The 20,404-nt window shown below is 50.3% G+C and overlaps 1 protein-coding gene across 2 annotated transcripts in view; it reads right to left on the reverse strand.

Moving 5' to 3' along the window:
- Nucleotides 1-41: 41 nt before the first annotated feature.
- The window catches only part of VPS8 (VPS8 subunit of CORVET complex), a 65,584-nt gene continuing 45,221 nt past the window's right edge, over nucleotides 42-20,404 (reverse strand). For both annotated transcript variants that reach the window (XM_038145568.1, XM_038145567.1), the window contains 8 exons: nucleotides 19,585-19,688; nucleotides 18,464-18,542; nucleotides 17,124-17,206; nucleotides 11,166-11,246; nucleotides 9,700-9,869; nucleotides 8,944-9,112; nucleotides 1,386-1,466; nucleotides 42-745 (listed from right to left, as the gene is read on the reverse strand). In XM_038145568.1, coding sequence (XP_038001496.1) covers nucleotides 605-745; nucleotides 1,386-1,466; nucleotides 8,944-9,112; nucleotides 9,700-9,869; nucleotides 11,166-11,246; nucleotides 17,124-17,206; nucleotides 18,464-18,542; nucleotides 19,585-19,688 — 908 coding nt within the window. In that variant the 3' untranslated portion in view covers nucleotides 42-604. The remainder of the gene's footprint in view (nucleotides 746-1,385; nucleotides 1,467-8,943; nucleotides 9,113-9,699; nucleotides 9,870-11,165; nucleotides 11,247-17,123; nucleotides 17,207-18,463; nucleotides 18,543-19,584; nucleotides 19,689-20,404) is intronic.

The raw sequence follows: 20,404 nt of genomic DNA on the forward strand, positions 1-20,404 counted from the left end.
TACCAGCAGCCCACTCACAGAAGTGCAGAAGTCACAGGAAGTTCAACCAAGGGCCTCTTTAATGGGTTGGTAGAACACAGCGTGTGCAGGTCAGTCTGCTCACACAGGTGTCATTTCCTGCATTCTTCAGCCTTCTCCAGATTGACCCATTCTGTGCCCTCAGACCCCATGAGACAGCAGGGCCAGGCCTTGCTGGAACAGCTGCTTTTAGCAGAACACAGAACTCAGGTGTGGCCCCCAGCCACAGAACCAGCACAGCACAGGGACGTGGGCCCTCTGGGCACAGGAGGGGCTCCTCCAGCAGGGCAGAGCTGATTCTGTTACCTGGAAACAGTTCCCACTGCTGCCACGCAGCCCTGGGTCAGCACAGGCAGCCCTCCCTGTGCTCCAGCATGCTGGGGTTTGTCCCACAGTTCCAGCTTCCAGCCCAGCTGCCCCACGACGGCCAAAGCAGAGCTGGGGCATCACCCAGCTACCACCCACCAGCACAGCACAGTGAGGGTGAGCACAGCGGGTTCTGGGAAGGGGGGCGTGGGGAAAATGCTGTGCTGTGGTGGGAAGGCTGCCCAGCAGCACGTCCTGGGAGCAGCCAGGCACAGGAGCGCTACTCCTCAGCCAGCGGAGGGGGCGTCAGGTGCAGCTGGAAGTTCTCGTTCTGGAAGACGCTGCTGGTGGCCGGGTCCCCGTGGGAAACGCTGAGCAGCCCGTGCTTGTCACCGCGCGCCAGCTCCGTCAGGAGAGCCAGCTGCAAGGAAAACGCCCCTGGTCACCCCAGGAACACTCCTGCAGGTACACAGAGCTCGGAGTGTCCCTGCTGCAGTGAGAGAAACCTTAACCCAGGTAAAGCCAAGGGCATGGATGGCATGGAGGGACCCTACAGAGCTCCGTGCAGGACACCGGACCTCAAGTGAACAACTCTCCGGGGGTCTTTAGGTTGCTTTGAAGTCACATAATTGAAAAACAAACCCAGAAAGAACTGAAAATGCCGACATCCACAGCCAAAACAGGCAGGAGGCACAAGGAAAATGCCAGGGACAGAGGGAGCTGTGCTCTCCTTGGGACAGCAGGGGCATAGGAGGAGGGAGTGTTCTGAGCCACTGCAGGAGCTACAGCGTCTAGAGGGGAGCTTAGTTACAAATCCACAAAGGATCACCTCAGGGACTCTTGTCAGGCCCAGCCACAAAGCCAGAGCCATTCCCACAGTTTCCTTGCCAGTGGCTTCCCCAGTATGGCTGCCTTGCAGTGTGCCACAGCCAAGTGCCAGCACTGGCCCAAACCCCAGAGAAAAGCCAGAGCCCTCACGTGTCACTGCCAGTGTGTGGCTTGGCCACATGAAAAACGCCCATCACCAGTCTGAAAGCAGAAGGAAAACGGGGAGTACGTACTCGGGAGGTGCCTCGGTTGAGTCGGCAGAGCTGGTCAAAAGCTTGGATTTGCTGAGGATCCAACACAGACTCTGAACTCATCTGAGAAAGAGTAGGAGAGTTACAGAAACCATGCAGAGCAGGCTGTCAAGTTCCTACACAAAGAAATTAATTCCTGGGCCAGGAGCAGTCAGTCCAAAACCTGTTTGGGAGGTCTTTATAGCCATCTTTGCCTTTGCATGAAGCCACTATGTGCACCCCAGGTTTGGGGGAAAAAAATTAGTCCTGTTTTTGCCCAAAGGACAGTCACACCCCTGCATCCACAGTGAGTTACTGCTGGGATCTACCCTGATGGCAGACTGGCAGTACTGGGATACCTCAGAGGAAGGAAAAAAGGCATGGGAAACTCACTCACAGCCAGCTGGGAAGAGAAGCAACGGGCCTCTGGGGCCAAGCAGCCTCTCCAGGCTCCTTCCCAAGTGGCAGCAGCAGCTTCCCCCAGCCCCTTCCCGCGTCCCGGCCCCGGCCAGCCCGACACCGCGGCACAGGGACGCTGGAGGGACACGGGCTGTGTGTGCTGCCTCCCCGTGACTCTGCCAGTGACTGCTAACAGCTACTGGCATCCTGAAATGGCATCATGGGGTCCCGTCTCCTGTCCTCCAGTGGGGTGTTACAGACTGGAAGCTGGGAAATGAGGGGCAGAAAGGGGAGGCTGGGTGAGTCATGCGGCAGTGGCAGCCACGTCCCGAGACCGTGGCCCTGCCCAGCTGTGGGGTACAAGGCCAAGCGTCCCCCAGCAGTGAGGGGCAGCTGCAGGTGAGGGCAAAGAGAGGGCCCAGAGCTGCACCAAGAGCACTAAGGCAGAGAGGGTGGCACACACTCAAACTGCTCTACATGGCACCATTTACATGTCCCAGGGAGAGATGACAAAGCATCACAGATTCTTGTAGGTTTGCTCCATTTATCACACCACAATGTTTCTATTTTGAATGTTTCTGCTCATATTGCAAAGCAAAAGCATCATCAAGAAACCCCAACAGGAGCCAGGAGAACAGCCTCCCTCACGAGCAGGAGGCTGGCATCTGTTGTCTCTGGGGATCTATTTTTAAGGGAACATTCAAATATCTTCTCCAAAATACATCTTCCAGGTGCTACTGACCAAAAATGGTCAGTACAATCCTGCCAGTGGGTACCGACTGAAGCTGCACTGATTTTAAGCTCTTTGGCAATGGGAGATGCACTGAGCCCCCCATGGGTCTCCTGAAGCCTGGACAGTTCTGAGACCATCCCAAGACCCACGCACGTCTTGCCTTTGATCATCAGTCTGGGAAGAGAGGAATGTCCCGAGTGCGGATCGCTTCTGCTGGAAACACTTGCCAAGCTCTCTCCTTCTCCTCCAGGATATTCTCCGTAGTGTAAATAACTATTTGCCAGTCAGGGAGCCACGTGCCCCCATTGCCTGCACACCTGGCACAGGCTTTGAGCCTGGGAGCCTGGGACAGGGAGGGCCAGGGACTCACAGCCAGCAGGTTGTACCGGTGCTTCCCAGGGACACACAGGTCGTCCTCACTTGGAAAACACAAAAAGCGAGGAAAAACTGCCCTCCACAGTTGCTGTGGCCACAAGCATTCAAGGACAAGGAAAATGCAATATAATTGGCCTCACCCCTCTCCTGCTCTCTCCCTACCACACGTACGTAACTATCAATCAGGCTGTTCCCAGGCTGATGAGCTGAAATATTGCAGGCAATTCTTTCTGTTGTCATGGAAACAACTGCTGTCAGGCCTTTTCCTTTTCAAGCGTGTCACTAAAGGCATGTTTCCCTTCAGGAGCCACGGGAGGCTCCCAGGGTCCAGCAGCAGCTCTCGGGTGTCAGTGGCAGGCACTGGGCTCACCCCACAGCACAGCCTCTGTATCCAGGGCTGGCCACCTCCGAGATGGATCCTTCAGCACCTCCAACCCATTTCCAGGCACATCCCCACACCCCCTAGGAAAGGCCTCAGACAAGACACAAAACCCCAGAGAGGCAATTCATATCCTGAGGATCTCGGCCAGGAAGAAGGGAAAAGGCTTTTTTCATTTTCCAGCTCTCCTAGATCCCACTGCTAATGCTAATCTCTATTGCATGCTTTTCTTGCACGTATTCCACCCCCTCTGGTAGTCACCACACAGCCCTCCCAAGCTTGCAATTATCTTTAATTTAACAGCTACAAGTTCCATCAGCAGCCAGTGCTTAAGCAAAGCAGATTCCAACAGTCTGAGTGGAAGCACCATCCATAGTCATGCCAAGAGACCATCCCAGAGCTGCCCCTCAGCCATTCCTTCCACACAAGATATTGCTGCATCAGTTAGAGCTTCAGAGCACCCCACTGCCCCAGGGGCTGCTCCCTTAACACAGAGAGATGCAGCCAGAAGTCCTGGGGAAGGTTTTGGGATCCTGAGGAACAAAGGCAACATTCCCATTCAGAGGGCTGAGCCCACAGGCAATGGACACCAAGCCCACCCTTGCCCTCCTCCTCCGTTTGCTGTCCCCTAGGACTGCTGTGTACCCTGGCACTGCTGTGTGTCTGGGGGGTTCAGAACGTGCCCAGCTCTGGCCCCAGGAGCTCAGCTGCAGCTGCCCAAGTCACACACAGAGCACACAACATTGTTCTCCTTGTGCCACGGGCTGTGTGAGGGTCATGGGAACTGCAGCTTCCCACTGCTGGGATTGACCAGACACTGATGCTCCCCCTGCTTTCCTGAAAGGCACCATCCAGAACAGCTCCTGCACCCTGGGCTACAGCCAGCACCACTGGCACAGTCCCTCTCCTACCCTCCCATCAAGGGACTACAAACAGCCAAAGCCTTGGCTTTATTTTGTTCCCCTCCTTCAGAGGAACATCAGTCAGGAGTCAGCTGCACCCTTAGCCTTGGGCCAGTTTATTCCTCAGCTTGGAATCACAGAGGGGAACAGCCATCCCCCTTGCAGCAGCAGCAGGAGCCAGCCCAGCTTGAGGAACAGCTCTCCTGGGACATGTCCCTGCTCCCAGCCCCTTTGTGGAGGCACGGTGACCTCCTGCCCTGCCCTGGTGCTGTGCTGGATCCTGATGGGCACACCCTGGGCTGTGGGGCACCAGCTCAGCTCGCAGAACCACTGCCAGCAGGGACTGCTGCAGTTTCTGGGATCATCCACAGGTAGCTGCAGCCCAGCAGCTGCCACTGCATTTCAATGAGTCTGTTCTACACATCCTCCCAGACTGGAATGTTTTATTAAAAAGGAGGAAATTTTCATCAGACTGCAGGAATAGTTCCTTAGAAATTGAGATGTAAAGTCAAGGCGAGATTCCCCATTGCAATTCTGCCATCTTTGCTCTTTACCTGGCCATGACTGGGTAATCCTGGTCTCACTGCTCCTGGCTCCAGGCACTTTGGGATCAGCTGCTCCTGCCCCCTGTCAGTGTCTCACAGACCCCACAGTGCCAAACTTTGGGTTGTAGGCAGTGGAAGGACCATTCTGTCAGGCTGCTGATTGCTCTGAAGCAAGGCCAGGGTACATAATTATAACTCACTCTGATATTTCTCAAAAAACCCCCACAAAACAACAAAACTCACCCAACCCCCCCAGCATGAGAAGCTCAAGAAAACAGTCACTTTTGATTTAAAAGCTGTTACAGGATGATTTTGGTTTTCAAATCAGTCTTTTTCAATTTGTATTGTTTGCAGTTTTAACTCTGGTGCCAGTCGTCCTCTACCCGCTCATGAGGACACCTGCACTCAGTACTCTTCCTACTAGACCACTTTTATTTCCATTACAAGCAAGCAGAGATGTTCTTTGTCTCCAGCTCCTTCCTCACATGGATTTCCTGTGCACTGCTGAAGTGAAGGAATCCACCTCCAAAGCCAAAGGACTGGATATCTGCTCAGTTAATTTGTACATGGGAACATCTCCACAGAGGAGAGAATGTCCATTCCTGGAACTGTGTAAAACACTAATTATCTCTATAGTGTGACTGAGGGGATCACATCTGGATATTTTCAAAGTTACAAACCCCTTGGAAGTTTTTTGTCTTCCTGGAGACAAGTGAATAACTGATGGTCACTGTTACCCTGAACACAGCAACACCAGCTCTGTCTCCTGATGGATGGAGGTCGTGTAACATCTGTCAAGCTCTGAAGTAAATTTTGGTGAAAAACCCAACCTAAACCTTCACTATTGCCCAACAGAAAGCACGTGGTGCAGAGGGACCCTTAAGGGCTAATGAGGGATGTGGTACCAGCCCCTCACACGTGGGACTCGTTCAGAAGCTCCGGAAGGCTGTCACAGGGAGGGACATGGGAAAACTGCAGGACAGAGCCCAAAGGTAGAGCCTGACAAACTGGATTAACTATGGATCAAGTCCATTGTCCATCCTGGCGTGACTTGACAGGATTAAACTCCTGAATAAAACATATCTGCCATCTGGACAGCTCCAACACCAGCATGCTCAGAACTGCTCGGACACGGAATAACCAGAGCATGGCAGCTCAGGGGCTCACGGCAGGGCTTATGGCCCAGGAGCCAAGACTCTTCCTCTCCCTGATCCCCAGCGCATAAGCTGGCAGAATAAATGGAGAAGGTTTGCTCACTGAAATGAGGCAAATGAGTTTTGGGAATCAGTGGCTGAGACACCCGGAGCCCTTCCCGCAGGTATTCGGGCAGTGCCCAGCTGCTGAGCCCTCATCCCACACACACCACAACAAACACACAGCTCTGCAAGGGGACTAGGGACCCACCACAAAAACAAGTGCCCATTTCTTTTAACTCTCATCTAGGGGATGCTCCAAGCTAGGGAGGGCAGGACATATGATCGCCCAGCCCCAGAGGATTACCCTTGGCAAGGCAGTGAGGCTCAGGGGTAACACAGAAAGCACAAACTTTTGGTAGTAGAACCAGAGGAAAAGAAAATCCCCTGTGCCCTTCTTTCTGCTCCCCTTGGCTGGGGCAGAGCACGCCAAGCCCTCATCCCAGCCAGGTTCCACTTAAGTCCACGCTGTCACTGATCCCATAATGGGTCAGTGCTGGCTTGTGGCACCCCTCCACCTCCCCAGTTTCAGGGAATGGCCCCAGCATCACACACAGAGCACAGAGGCAGAGGAAGCCCTGTCTGTTGGGCTGTCGTTTCACATCCACATCTCAGCCACACTGCACGATTCAAACTGACAGCCTTTGCCTGGGCAGGGCAGAATTAGTGCTGTGAAATGCACTCCAGATGCTCAGTGGCATTTCTCAGTATGACTCTCCTCCTAATTCAAGGCTTCCTAAGAAAATAAATACCTCAGCTGAAGATCACCATATTAGATTTTGCCAAGAGAGGACCTAAGCTTTCGGGGTCTTCAAAGGGGCTACAGGGAAACACCCTCCCCACAGATCTCTGTGCAGAAGGGCCTGGGAGCCCCAGATCTGACTCTCAGGAGGGCAGAGCTGGAAACAATGCTGTTAGCAGGAGCTCACTCAGGATTTCCTGCTCACAAACACCAGCTGTGGAGCCAGAGCAGTTGTCCAACCCAGAGCTCTGGGTCTGACTGGGGCCAGCAGAGTCAAGAGAGGACACAGAGAAGCCCCATCTTCTCCAGTTTGCATTCCCAGCATTGCCCCAGCACAGAAACTCTACTCTGTAACTCAGCCCACGCCAGGTCAGAGGAGTCCTTACCTCTCAGGGTTAATTAATGCTGCTCAGCAGTGATAGTTCAGCAAACAAATTTCCTGCAGGAGCTGGAGATTCTCCACTCTACTGCCAAGCCTAAATACACTCAGCTTTTTTAAGATGTGACAGTGCAAGTCTGATCACGTGTGAGTACAACAGTTAAATATTGTCATTTGGATTTGTGAGGAACATCCCAGACTTGGAGAGGATCTGGGACACAGGGAGGAGGAGCTGGGGGCCTGGGCAGTGCTGGGGCTCTGCTGAACCTAGCCCAAGCTCTGCTGGGCTGTGTGTGTGCAGCAGGAAGCCACGACTTCCCTGCCAAGAGCATGTGACAGCAGCAGGGAAGCAGCAGCAGCAGGGCACCATCCTGCACTGGGATGGCCTGGGATGGACACTTTCCAGCTAGCACTACATGATCCATGCTGTAAGTCCTCTTCCCCATTCAGTCTCTCCACATCTCCCTTCAGGCCCTGAGTCCCAGCCAGCCCTTCACTTCCATCAGTTAAATAAAAGGAAGCATCTTCTCCTCCTTACCCCCATCACTGCCATGGCATGTGGAGCATTTCCCCTTCTTTCTCTACAGGGCAAGTCAGACTGATGTCAAAGGGGAGCCACAGGGGCTCCCTGACTGACTGCCCCAGAGAAAGCCAGGGATAACACGATTACAAAGCACTGGAATCAAGCGCCAGGCACTCGAATGCTGAATGCAGTTTTAGTAGTTAATTCTGCCTTTAGTTTTGAAACTAGACCCCAGCCTGTCACCCCCATTTACACACACTCCTTTGGGGCAGGAGTGCAGAGGGTGAGATGTGGGGCTGCTGAACTTTCCCAGCCTTAGATGCAGTGCCCACATCCCACAGGACAGGACACACACACACTGCTCAGCCTGGCTGGACCACACTCCATTTCCAAGCTCCTGGGAAAGCTTTGCTGCTGTCACCAAATCAAAGACTAACACAGCCTGACTGCAGAGACTGCCTGGTGCTCCACACAGGCCTGCAAGATTCCCTTTCCCCACGTCTGCCCCAAGCAGGAAGCCTCTCCTGTGAGTGCAGCAGCTGACAGCAGCTGACTAAGGCCCTTAGCCAGCTTCTGATCGGGATGGGTTTGGCAGGAATTGAAATCATCTGCTCCAACAAAACCAAAGTACTACTATAAAAACATACTCCAAGATTGAATTATTTTGGTTCCAGGAGTGAAAATGCTGCTCTGTGCACATCCATACAGTGACAAATGCACAAAGTACCCCCAGGCACTTGGGAACAAACCCTCAGCCAGGGGCCACTGGAATGTGGAGCAGCAGAGCTCAGCTGCCCACATGCAACATCCCTTAAGAGAACCCAGCAAACCACCTGCCATGGGGGCTTTACCATCCACAGCACCAGCCAGGAAAAAGACAGCTCCGTGCACATTTGAGGCTATGCTTTAGTTTGAATTAGGGATGATGAAACTTTCAGTGCACAAACACTGACAATAAATACAAATTAATTCTCTGTTCTCTCACCCAAATCCAGCTGCATCAATCTTGGTTACACTCAAGCTTCTTAAAATATTGTGCAAGCACTTAGTGAGTCAAATCAATCCCAGGCCTTTTATCCAGAGCCAGATTATCTGCTAGGAAGGTGGAACAGAGGGTCCACAATCCAGCCACAAGGAATGTGCCTGCTTTCAATCTAAGATTTACATAAACACACCTTTAAAAAAAAATTGACAGCTGCAAGCATCCAGCTGCCCATCACACCAGCTCCTAGACCTTCTGAATGAACATTCTGGCATTCAGAAAAGTGACCAATTAGCTGCTGAGAGTGTTTGACAGGTACTGATCAGAGTCTTGCCTGGAAGCGTAGACAGACAGACAAGAGTGTGATGATGAAAGTTTACCTGACAAGAAACCACCTCACAAAACCTACCTGTGCCAGGGATGCTGCAGTCCCTTTCTTCAGCTCTGAGAAGTTCTCACTCAGCTTCCCTCCCTTGTTGCTCGAGTTGCATTTGTAGCACATCCACCTCATGAGGCCCTTGGTGACCACCCCACACTCCTTACTCAGCAGGCACAGCGAGTGGTACAAGTGGCCACAGCTGGGGAGAGAGCAAGTCAGTGCTGGGAAGCAGGGCAGCAGCTCCTGAGCCCTGCACAGTGGAGGGCAAGGGGCTGCCCAGTGGCAAAAGGCTGTATCTGGGAATCAGCAGCGTATCCTCACCCTCCTGCTGATTTCCAGACTCACAGAGTCAACACTGGGTGCCCATTTGCTGATACAGCTACAGACTGTAACACCAAGGTAACAACGATTTCACCTTATTTTACAGACACCTGGGCACAGACAGGAGGTGGGACGTGCCAGGGCTGTGGCAGGTCCCAGATGTACAAATACACAAACGAGCCCAGGGTGCCGCAGCGCCCAAAGCACACTGCTGGGAGAGGGGACAGAAAACTGACAGCCAGCTCCTGGGCCTGGGACACCATTCCTCCCAGGCAGGCAGAGCTGGCTGCATGCAAAGCAGCCTCTGATGGGTGGGATCAGCCAGCCCTCTCACAGTGCAAGGCAGCAGGGAGGTGTGCTTCCAGGAATACAGATCATTACTCAGGCAAGCCAACCGGTAGAATTTGTTTCCCCTTTTAAAACTATTAACACGATCACAGCTGCAACCCCACTCCTTAACTTTACCTGAAAACAATGATTTCATCAGCAGTTTCTTGCCTCCTTTTGTACTGCTGGAGACAGATGCAGCAGTAATCCTGCTTTGGGGTAAGGCCCCTGGTGACAGAGGCTCTCAGGTTACACAGGGACCAGTGGAGATCGTGGTTTAAAAGGCTCGTGGTTGTCTCTAGAAGGGTCTGTGTGGAAGACAACACAGAGAGCAGGTCAGTCTGTCACCTCCAGACTGCAGAACTCCCTGCCAGCCAGTTCTTCAGAACAAGCTGCTTAGCAGCTCACTAAGAGCAGAAACAACCCAATAAAATCACTTCTATGCTTTCTATCCCCTGACCTCAAAACACTTATCCTTTCATCACACGTTAATGGAGCAATTCCTCTGCACTCTCAAATAGACAAGTCTGTATTGACTTTTGCCCAAGAGCATTAACAGAGGCATGGCAGGCTCATTTTGTCATCCTCCACATCAAACCTTTTTTTTTGCCCTTCTACCTGGCAAGCTACTGCTTATATCCCCATTTTAGGAGAAATGTGCTAATAAAAATCAAAGCTCAAATGCACTGTGGCAATTAAAGTCTTTAAAAAACCCCCAAACTGCTCATCTGCTTGTCCTTCCCAAGGGATGCTCATTTTCCAAGAGCCCAAAGAACCACCCCGAGTTTCCAGCACCAAGTTTCTCTCAGGCACAGGGGCTCTGCTCCCTAATTCATCCCTGCTCCACAGCAGCAGCTGCAAAAGGCAGCACCACAGGGTCCCAGCTGGGCACACAGCCTGTCCCAGAGCTGCCCAGGCCTTCTGCAAGAACCCAAACCCAGATGAAGCTCCTGGTGCTCAGCCTGCACAGCAAAGCAATTTCCCACTGTGTTTCTGCAGTGGCTGCTGGTGCCTGGGGCTGCCCTGAGCAGCAGCTGGGATGGCTCTGCCACTTGAGGGGGGAAGAGGGGCTTGGAGGAACACTGTGCATCCTGTTTAGGGGGAAAGGAGTTCCAGAAAACTGCTCAAGTGTGGAGGCTGCCTGGGATTTGGGACTGGACTGAGAAAAGCAGGACTGAGATTAAGAGGAAATCTCACCAGGACACAAAGGAAGTGCAGCATTATCATTTGGAAGTGTAAAAACAGCCTAATTTCAAAACCTGTTATTTAAAACTGCATGGAAAGACAAAACCTATCAGCTTTGTGCCTTTGAATCCCTGACTGCAGGATGAGCTGGAGAAAAAGCAGATGTTTATCCTTCTGCTACATTTAACACAGAACTGAGCTGCAGAGGTGTTCACCATGTACCTGTCAGTCCCTTCACTTGCAATCTGTGAGCAAACCAAATTCCCTCCCCATCCCCCAATGACACAGAAATCACTCACATGCCCATTGACTTTGCCCTGCAGACAGAAATGACAAATAAGAGAGAGAGAGCAGTAGGCCACAAAGCTAAAATAATGCTGCATGCAGTAATGGACAGAACAGAAACACAGGCAACTTACTTGTTCATAGTTAAAAGTGTCCAGCATTCCCAGGACAAGCCCTTGAATTTCTCCAAGTTTCCCTTTTCCATAAACTGGATCCTATAAGAAGAAATGCAAAGCTGCAGCTGAATCACAGGATATGACCATTCTGATTCTTTTTAGGTCTTTTTTTCCTCTGGATTGGAACTGCAAATGGAAGCTATGATTGCAGGGTTAAATATGCTGCACATACACAGGGACAGCAGAACAATCCCACACACTGATGGGAAAAATCAGGAATTGGCAAAACTCAGTAGATAACACCATCACTATGAATTAGTGTGCCTGGGTCAAAACTGGAAACTCCATTCAGGAGCTGCAGGAGCTGACTGGAGAGTACATCTGAGGAATATTGAAGGGAACAGCACGGCCAGGCACTGCCCCGTGCCCTTGCCCAGCCAGGGGTGCCTGATGCCCAGACTCATCCCAGACCCCTGATCTGCAGGCTGGAAGAGCACACCCCTGTCTCTGCTGAGCCCACAGCCCAGCTGGCAGAGGAACAGGGCCCTGGGGCTCTCCTGGTGCTGCAGGGCTGATTTTCACACGCCCTGAACAGCTTCATTGCCATGTCCCAGCAGCACAAGCACAGGGCTGTGGTGCAGATGCCTGTGCATCTCCCCCTTCCTGCAGCCCAGACAGCCCTGCACAGCCACCCTGGCAGCCCCTGAAGCGTCACTTTGTGCAGGAAGCTGAGAGAAGCTGTCTGCTGGAAGGAGCAGGACATTGGCAAAAACAGACCAGCAGGATGTGAAAAGGAAACTAACCCAGAGAGTAGAAAAATGGTGAGGACACGACAGAAACAGGAACAGGAGTGGGACAAACAAGCTCTGGATAAGATGAATGAGAGAAGGAGCAGGAGCATGGCTGATTCCATGCTGGGACTGGGCAAGAAGAATTGACAGTGACAAAGCCAGCTGAGAAAGACAACTAAAGCAGCATGGAAGCTGCGCTGCAAGACACTCTGAGGGGTGCAAGACAGAACAGCAAGCAAGTGAAGGAAGTCTTGAACAACAGCCTTCATGGGCAGTGTGACAGGCAGAGACACCAATGTTCAAACCCAATAAAAGCAGCCCTCAGTAACAGCACTGAGTCAAAACCAGCTGTGGATGTGGAGCATGTGGAGGAAGCATGAAGAGCTGGATGTGCTGCACAGGCTCCTTTTCCGCTGGGTGAACAGCACAGCGCAGGAAGCGCTCTGCACTGAGTGCATTGCACTGCAGGGATCATGGAGGCAGTGGGATTTCCAGAGAGCAGGAATGTGACCCAGAGCACAGAGCAGTTAGGCAGGCAGCCAGCAGCTCCTCTTCTAAAGCCCTCAAGTACATGGCCAACAGGTCACTCACAAACTGTCCCAGTCCCACAATTTCCATACAGCACCTCAAACTTCCTAAGCTACAAGTGGAGTTTTTCAAAGCCACTGGTTTCCTGTCTGGACACAGAGCAGAAGAAGAGATGTGAAGGAGAGGGAAGAATAAAGAGCCATCTGCAGCTTTGCAGAGGGAGAACACAAGTCTAAGGGCTTTCAGTTGCTGTCTTTTCCTCAAGTCATGCTTGATGATCTTTAAAAAGAATGGCAGCTGGGAAGAAAAGGGACTTTCTTCCTTCCAGAGGAGGCCCATTGTCTGGCCAAGCCTCACCCTGAGCCTGGCAGCCCAGTGCCAGCAGTGAGTCTGCAGCCATTCCCTGCTGGAGCCATCCAATGGGATGGGCTGGAGCTGCCTGCCTGCCTCCAGCATCACACCCACAGCTGCCAGGTCACCCCTCCAGACAGTTATAATGCTGCTAAACTGCAGCTTCAGACCCCACAGAACTTCCAGCCACAAAAGCCTCGTGCAATCAATTGGTTTTATGGAGGAATATCTTTCAGTAATTCCACTTTATAAAGCTGGTCTCGGGTTGGAATTCAGGCACACTCCAGACAGGGATGTGCCATCCCATGCAGAGGAACAGGCACTGCACCAACCAGAAACAGATCCCAGCAGCCTGCATGGCATCAGCACAAGGAGCCAGAGCCAAACTGCCTGCCCTGGGCTGCCACCACCAAACAGATGGGAAGAGCTGGCAGGGATCCAGACAGAGCCCAGAGGTGCTCATGCATCACTTTCAGCCACCTCTGCCTTTTCCATTTCCCATTTCTTCCTGGGTCCAGGAAATAGCATTTGCTTTGCTACCAGTGCTAATAAATGCACTCTGCAGACACATTCACTTCTCCCCTCTGCAAGGGGCCAGAGCAGCCACTCTACACACAGCTAACCCCAGTGCTGATCTCCCAAACTAGGAAGAAAAAACAGCCAAAGCCCTAAGCAGGAGGGGAAAAAAATGTAAGTAGAAGCTTTCTGAATGTTTCTGCTTCCACTCTGGAACAGCTTTTAGAGACTCATTCCCTCCCCTCTTTGGGGTCCCTACTGGTAGCTTTTACATTTCTGGCTTCTCCAGTTCTCCATTTTGTAGGAGACATCAGCTGCATCTGCTTACAAAACATTCATGAAGGATTACAGCTTTGTAAGGGAATTAACAATGAACCTCTCAGCCCTCTTCAGAGAGCACTCACATCCTTAATAACATGGAATTTTTCTTAATGCTCAAGAGGATTCCTCTGGTATCTCTCCTAATGCGGTTCGTTCAGACTTCCCAGTTAATAAGTCACTCCCCAACACCATAAAGGATGAGCAGGAGCAAATCTATCAACTGTTATTTCACATGACTTCAGTTAGATAACACTGAGCCCAGGCGCTGGGACAGGCAGGTGCCAGAAGCCTGTGTCCTCTCTGGGAAGCTGCAGGTCTGGCCCCAGCCCCTGCAAGGTGCCCTTTGGCCAAACACTTTGGTTGCAAAGTTAACATTTGCATAAGGTATAATCTGTAAGCAGTTAAGCCCAGAAGAGGAAGAAAAACAGTCTGCTAAAATTGGAATACTCTAATTCCTTTTCAGAGAAGGCAAGATAATCTACCTCAGTTTACTGATGTTATCCACCTTCCCACAAAACCCCCAGTGAATTCCTGGGCAGCTGTGCCACCTCCCAGCCTGCAGCTCCAGCACGTATATGCCCTAGCACAAACCTTGAGCTCTGCTGAAACAGCATTTGAGGGCCCTGTCAGACAAGCACCACTTGTAATTCTGCATTTCACCAAAATATTTGGAGGGCTTGGGAAAGGCTGTGTGCACTCCAGGGCACAGAAAAGCTGGTTTCAGTATTTCCTTGTGGTCACAGTTAAGGTGGCACACCAGTAACACATCTAAGTGCCCTCCACAGAGCTCAGAGCCAGGACAGAAGGGTTTGGCACCAGGGTTTAGAATTTTGCATGGCTTCAAAGAGCAACTACACAGCTCTGCAAAAGGAACACCCAGCCAGGGCTAACAACACAGGGATCTTCCTGTCAGCAGGCACAGCTGGTGCTTTTGCAATGTTGTGATTCTTCCCTGCAGAGCATTTTAATGGCATTCCCAGATAACCCAAGGAAGCAGACAACTGGAAGGCAAAAACTCCAGTGCTCTCTGCTGCCTAGCTCCAAGGGAGTTTTCCTCCTGATCCCCAGCAGGGCCAGGGTTCAGAATGCCTGAACATTTGAGTTGGGCACTCCTGACAAGGCCACAGAGTAAGACTTGCTCATCACCATCCCAACAGCAGCTTCCCAGCTGGAGTCAAAGCAATGTTCTCCCCAGGGCCAAGCTGTGCATCCAAATAAACTTCACAGAAACCTCCCACAGGCACCCTCTGCAAGCCCTGGAGTAAGAGCTAAACACAGCCACAATTCCACAGGCAGCAGAGAGCTGGAGCAGGGCAGTGCTGGAACCCAGGAATAGGGGCTGGCAGTAAGGCAGAGTGAATGGAAATGTGGGGGTTAAGGACAAGAGCACAGGGTTCAGTGAAGGGTTTGTCTTGTAACAAAGGACACTGTCCCCACAGGAGGTGCCAAGCACTGAAAGCAGCAGACTGGTGAGGCTCAGCATAGGCAAGCTCTCAGAAGAGCCCATCTCCTAATGAGGAGGGTAAGAAGTTGGGAGAGGCTTAAGAGAGCTTCAGAGGTGAAAATCTTCCAAGGTGAAACCAGACAGCAATTTCAGAAGGACACAGCTGAGCTGTTGGCATCTGTCAGAGGATCCCCCAGGCTGCAGCAAGGGGCTAACACTCTCTCTGCTGCCCACAAACAACCCAGGCCACATCACCCCACACACTTCAGGGGTTTGCAAATGCATGGGTGCGAGTGAAATCGATAGAAGTGTTAAGAGGCAAAGTCAACTTAGAGATCCTGTGTATCAACACCATCTCCCCTTCCACAGGATCTTTTCTTGATCTTTATGATGTTATTTTTCCTACACCTGTTTTTCAGCTACAAGGTACCAGTTACTGCCCCATTTTATGAACTTCTGATACTAATGTTCTTCACCTGGAATTCAGTCCTTTTCTCTGCATTTTAAGAAGTCATCATTTTTTTGCTCTAGTTGTTCAAAAAATCTGCCTTTCCAAATCTCTCTTTACTCAGACTGAATTTGTCAGGCTGTCCAGGGAGGTGGAATGAGCAGGAGCAGTTCCCCCCTGCCTCCAAACCCACTGACCAGAGCTGCACATGCTGCTCTCAGTGATGCCTGACCCATTTCTGTCCTCAGCAAAGCACCTCACCTGATGAAGCATCCCCTCAGCCTCCCCAGCAGAGCCATCACACCAACCACTTCCCTCTACAACAGACAAAACATTTCCCTCCCCTGCTGCCTCCAGGACATCAGTGCCAGCCCCTGGAGAAGGGATTTTCTATTGCTGCTAGAAGAGTCCATCAGAACAGAAAAAGAATGAAATATGTGAAGATGGCCATCAACAAGACTATCCCTTCATCCCAAAGAAGAGCATCTTCCTCCACACTGTCACACCTCCCAGCTGTGTTATCAGTGTGGTCACTGCTTTGACTCCCACCCCATCCTGGCAGTCCTCAGCACAACCAGGGAAGCCTCCCATTCACTCACAGCTTTTCTCCATCCTTTCCTGCCTACATTAAACATCAAACAAGGCCCAACAGAAAATTATACCAAAACCTCAGCTAAAAGTAGACTAAATAAGTTATTGAAGAGCCATTAGGTTTCCTTGACACTTCCTTTGATAAAACCACATTTCATTTGAACACACTTTTTATCTACTCTCTTGCAACATGCTTTGCTAACTTAGGAGTTTGTTCAAAATCCAAGACTGTGAGTAATATTAAGATCAAACCAAAAGGCTGCTAGAGGTGTGTGTGCAGCCTGTGAAGCTGGAAGCCCTTTTCCTCTCTCACCTGGAACAGAAACCCTGAACAGTGTTTCAACACTGTCTCAACTTTTCAATCATTCCACTCCACAACACAGACAATTATTCTAATTCCTTTTCTGCATTTCTCAAGGTTTGTTATTAAATACCAACATCAGCTATCATCTGCTTTGCAAATTAACAATTTGAAGTTGCCTGTGATCACTCAACCCAAGGTCCTGCTTAAAAGCAACTCTTCTGCAAGTTTGCTACTCACTAACTGAATCTCTAAAATAATATTGCACCATCAAGAGTATTTTGGGCCCAGTCATGATCTTTCTGCAAAGCCTATACACTTTGCTGTAGTGTCTTCACAACTTCATTAAAAGGCTTTCAACAAATTTAATGCCAAGTTTTGGGAAATTCATTGTGGCTTTGCCCTTAAACCTGCCAATTTTCAGTTCCAAGCAACTGCAACCTTTGAGGTACTATTTTATTTGGTTTGCAGGAATTACTTCAATTACCTTCTCACAGGTCTGTGTGTTCCCACATGTCTTCCCAGGTAACTCTATCAGCTTTTGTTGATAGGTTGAAGGTGAAACACCTTATGTTTCACCAACAGAAATTTTACTGAAACACTGAACAGTCAGTCTCCAACAATCTGGGAATACCTTTTCCCAGTGGCACAGCTTGGTGAAACCTCTTTCCCTTCAGGAACTCACCTGGAGAATCCTCTGCAGGATTGAGGGAAGAGCAATAAATGCAGCCATGTTGTTCAGCACTTGCATTGTCAAACTCTTCAAAGCTGCAATGTCAAACATAACAGCCACAGCAGTTCATTAGGATTCCAGAAGTAAAGAGAGATCAGTCTTACAGAGAGAATTTTATTTCAGATCATGGTTTCTGGTTTGAAAATAGCTTTTATGTTTTTTCTCCTGCACATACTGCACTAAGCACACAGCTTTTTGCAGCATAAAGGCTGTTTTCAAGGTTTTGATCCCACAATACCTCTGTATTCCCTTCCACACCCTCTGCAGTAAACACCCACATTTTCATTTACTTGCTAACACCACCACTCACTTTTCCTATTGCTACCAAATCCCAGTTTGGATCCTTGTCTGTGTTACAGCCCACAGACTCTAAGACTTCCCAGCATTGATCTTTGCATGAAACTTGTTGCTAGATCCTCAGCATGGGTCTGGGATGGAGCAAAAGACATTATTCAGAGAATCCCAGAGTAGTTTGGGTTGGAAAGGACCTTATAGCTCATCCAGTCCCATCCCCTGCCATGGGCAGGGACACATTCCACTAGCTCAGGCTGCTCCAAGCCCCATTCCAACCTGGCCTTGGATACTTCCAGGGATCCAGGGGCAGCCACAGCTGCTCTGTGCCAGGTCCTCACCTCCCTCACAGGTAACAATTTCTTCTCAAAATCCCATCTAATCCAACTCCCTCAACCCTTCCTCCCAGCAGAGCTGCTCCATCCCTCTGGTCAGCTTGGTGCCTCCTCTGGGCTCCAGCTCCTTCCCTGCTTTGCCAAGACCAAAGCATCTAAGCCCCTTTTTAGCTCTCATCTCTCCCAAAAAGGGAAGCTGCTGTTCAAGGTGTGCTGCTGACTCAGAAGTGAAGTAGAGAATTGAGCTGGTGTTCTCAAGTCTCACTAATTTTATACATGGCAGGCAGGTGCAGGCAGAGGTGCACAAAAGGGCTGGGCATGCACCATGGCAGTGTCTTACCTCAGGAGCTCCCCAAGTGCTCACTACAACCTACAAAGCCTTTGTACACATTGGACACCTTGGCTCCTTCAGGGACCACCCTCAATGCAACCAACTTATTAGCACAGGCTGTGGTAGGCTGCTTCTTCCATACAGGACAAAATAAAGTCAATGAAAAAAAACCTATCCACCTGACAGCTGCAGCCTGCCAAACACCCAACCCAAGCTCCCTGCCAGTCAGGGAGAAGAGTATTTAGAAACAGTGTAACATAATTTCTATTCATTCATCACAGGAGACACAGCACACGGCTTTTACTACTTGGGGTCACAAAGGACAAAGTACTCACATTCAGAGTGTGGACACTGCGACGAACCAGAGGATTTCTGTGGGGACATCATGGCCTCAAGCAGGGGAAACCAGAGGGCCTGGAATCATGGAATGTGAGGAGAGAATCAGTAAGAACAGGGCAGTGCTAAAAATGAGTTGTGAGCCATGTCAGAGGCCACCAGCCAAGACTCAGTTCCACATTCTGAGTACAGAATTGCATTTCTGATGACTGCTGTGGGACAGAGCTGAAACATGGTAAAGTACCCTCAGAGCAAAGCACTTTACTGGAATTGTGACAACAGTCTGTGTTTGCTTTATTCAATCCACAACTACCTCCCCATGGGAGAGGGAAACTCTCCAGGGCAGAGACAGCTCACAGAGTGGGCAGCACAGCAAATGGATCCCAAATGGAAACAGACATCTAAATTCTCTTCCTATCTATTGTAGAATGACACCATTGCAGGGAAGAAATAGAGCAGGTCACCTCTCACATTGGGCAGTGCTTGTGAAGAAATTAGAGGTCTTCACTTACAGCCATGCCACCTCTTCAGACATGGGAACAACATTCTCTGTTCTGAGTTCAGAAATTACATAAATTATGCAGAATCTTAGGACTAAATATGCCTTTGTGTCACTGACACGGGCAAAATGGAAACACAACCTCAGTCTGAGGGGATGGGCAAAGCCAGCTCCCCCTGCAAGAGCTCAAGGCAGCTGCATTGCCTCCCCGCTCAGAGCCCAGGCTGACACTCAGTTCAGGGGCTGTGAACAGCTCTGCAGCCACAGTGACAGCAACAGCAGCTCTGTGCCACCAGGAAGCTGGCTCAGAGCTCACAGTGCCTCTGCAGTGTCTGACTGACATCTGTGCCCAGCTTCCATCTGGAGCTGGAAAGGGGGAAAGGCCATGGTCTCATCCCCTCCTCCCTCTGACCTGAACTTTGCTTTGTGCTTCACCATCAAGAGTGAGGATTTCACTCTGATGGCTGAAGCACCACAGGGAGACCACAAGGAGAGGCACACAGTGACTGCCTGCATATAGCAGTACCCAATGGATGGGGAGAGCAAGAGCCATATGAGGCAAAGCTTCAGGAGACACAGAAGCCTTGGTTGGTTCTGGTGACACATTTTTGACTACCTTACCTCTCGCTGTTGCTGGTCTAAACTATGTGAATTCCTCTGGCAAAGAGCAATTGTTTTCATTAAAGTATCTTCAATATTTTCTAGCAAGGAGGGTTCAGCTGAGCCTAAGTGTCAGCGGGGGAAAAGCAAATTACCATCATGAAAACTATTAGACAAGTTAACTCCCATTAGATAAATTTACTATCAATCCTTCTGCAAAACAAAATCATGCTGTTCATCTCAAGCCTGCACAGTACTGTCAGCAACTACATTATAAAGACAATTTCTGATTTTCTGGCACTTTTCCTGAATAGCACAATAAATGGAGCAAGTAGAACATTTCATTTAATCAAATAAGGAAGATCTTAGCTGTGGTTTAGGATACAATTAAGTAACAACTATGGGCACTGCATTTAATTAGGCGCCCATGAGTCCTTGGGCTAGTGAACAGCACATCTGTGCATACACTCATTTTCTGTGGGCAGAACATTCTTATTTATATATCTGAGAAATTTGCTTTCAAAAAAGCTACTCCCAGCTGTCTCCCATCACTGTTCCCATATAATGCCAGCTGAAGCTCAGGAAAGAGTTTGAATGGATTCTGACATGGGAAATGTGTTTGGTAAGCCAGTGAGAGGATCAGTCCCAATGGGAAAAGCTGACAGGGCAGCTGACCACACACACAAACCATCCCTCACACGGTTCGAGGTCCCTACCGAGATCAGAACACCAGAGTGAGGGAGCGTCATCCAAACAGCTACCATATGAACAATGTCACTACAATGCCTAGAAACCTGAAACAATCTCATTACACCAGGTGTCAGACACAAGCACTTCACAT

Source organism: Motacilla alba, chromosome 9 (assembly GCF_015832195.1).
Source record: "Motacilla alba alba isolate MOTALB_02 chromosome 9, Motacilla_alba_V1.0_pri, whole genome shotgun sequence".
NCBI classification, from domain to species: Eukaryota; Metazoa; Chordata; class Aves; order Passeriformes; family Motacillidae; genus Motacilla; species Motacilla alba.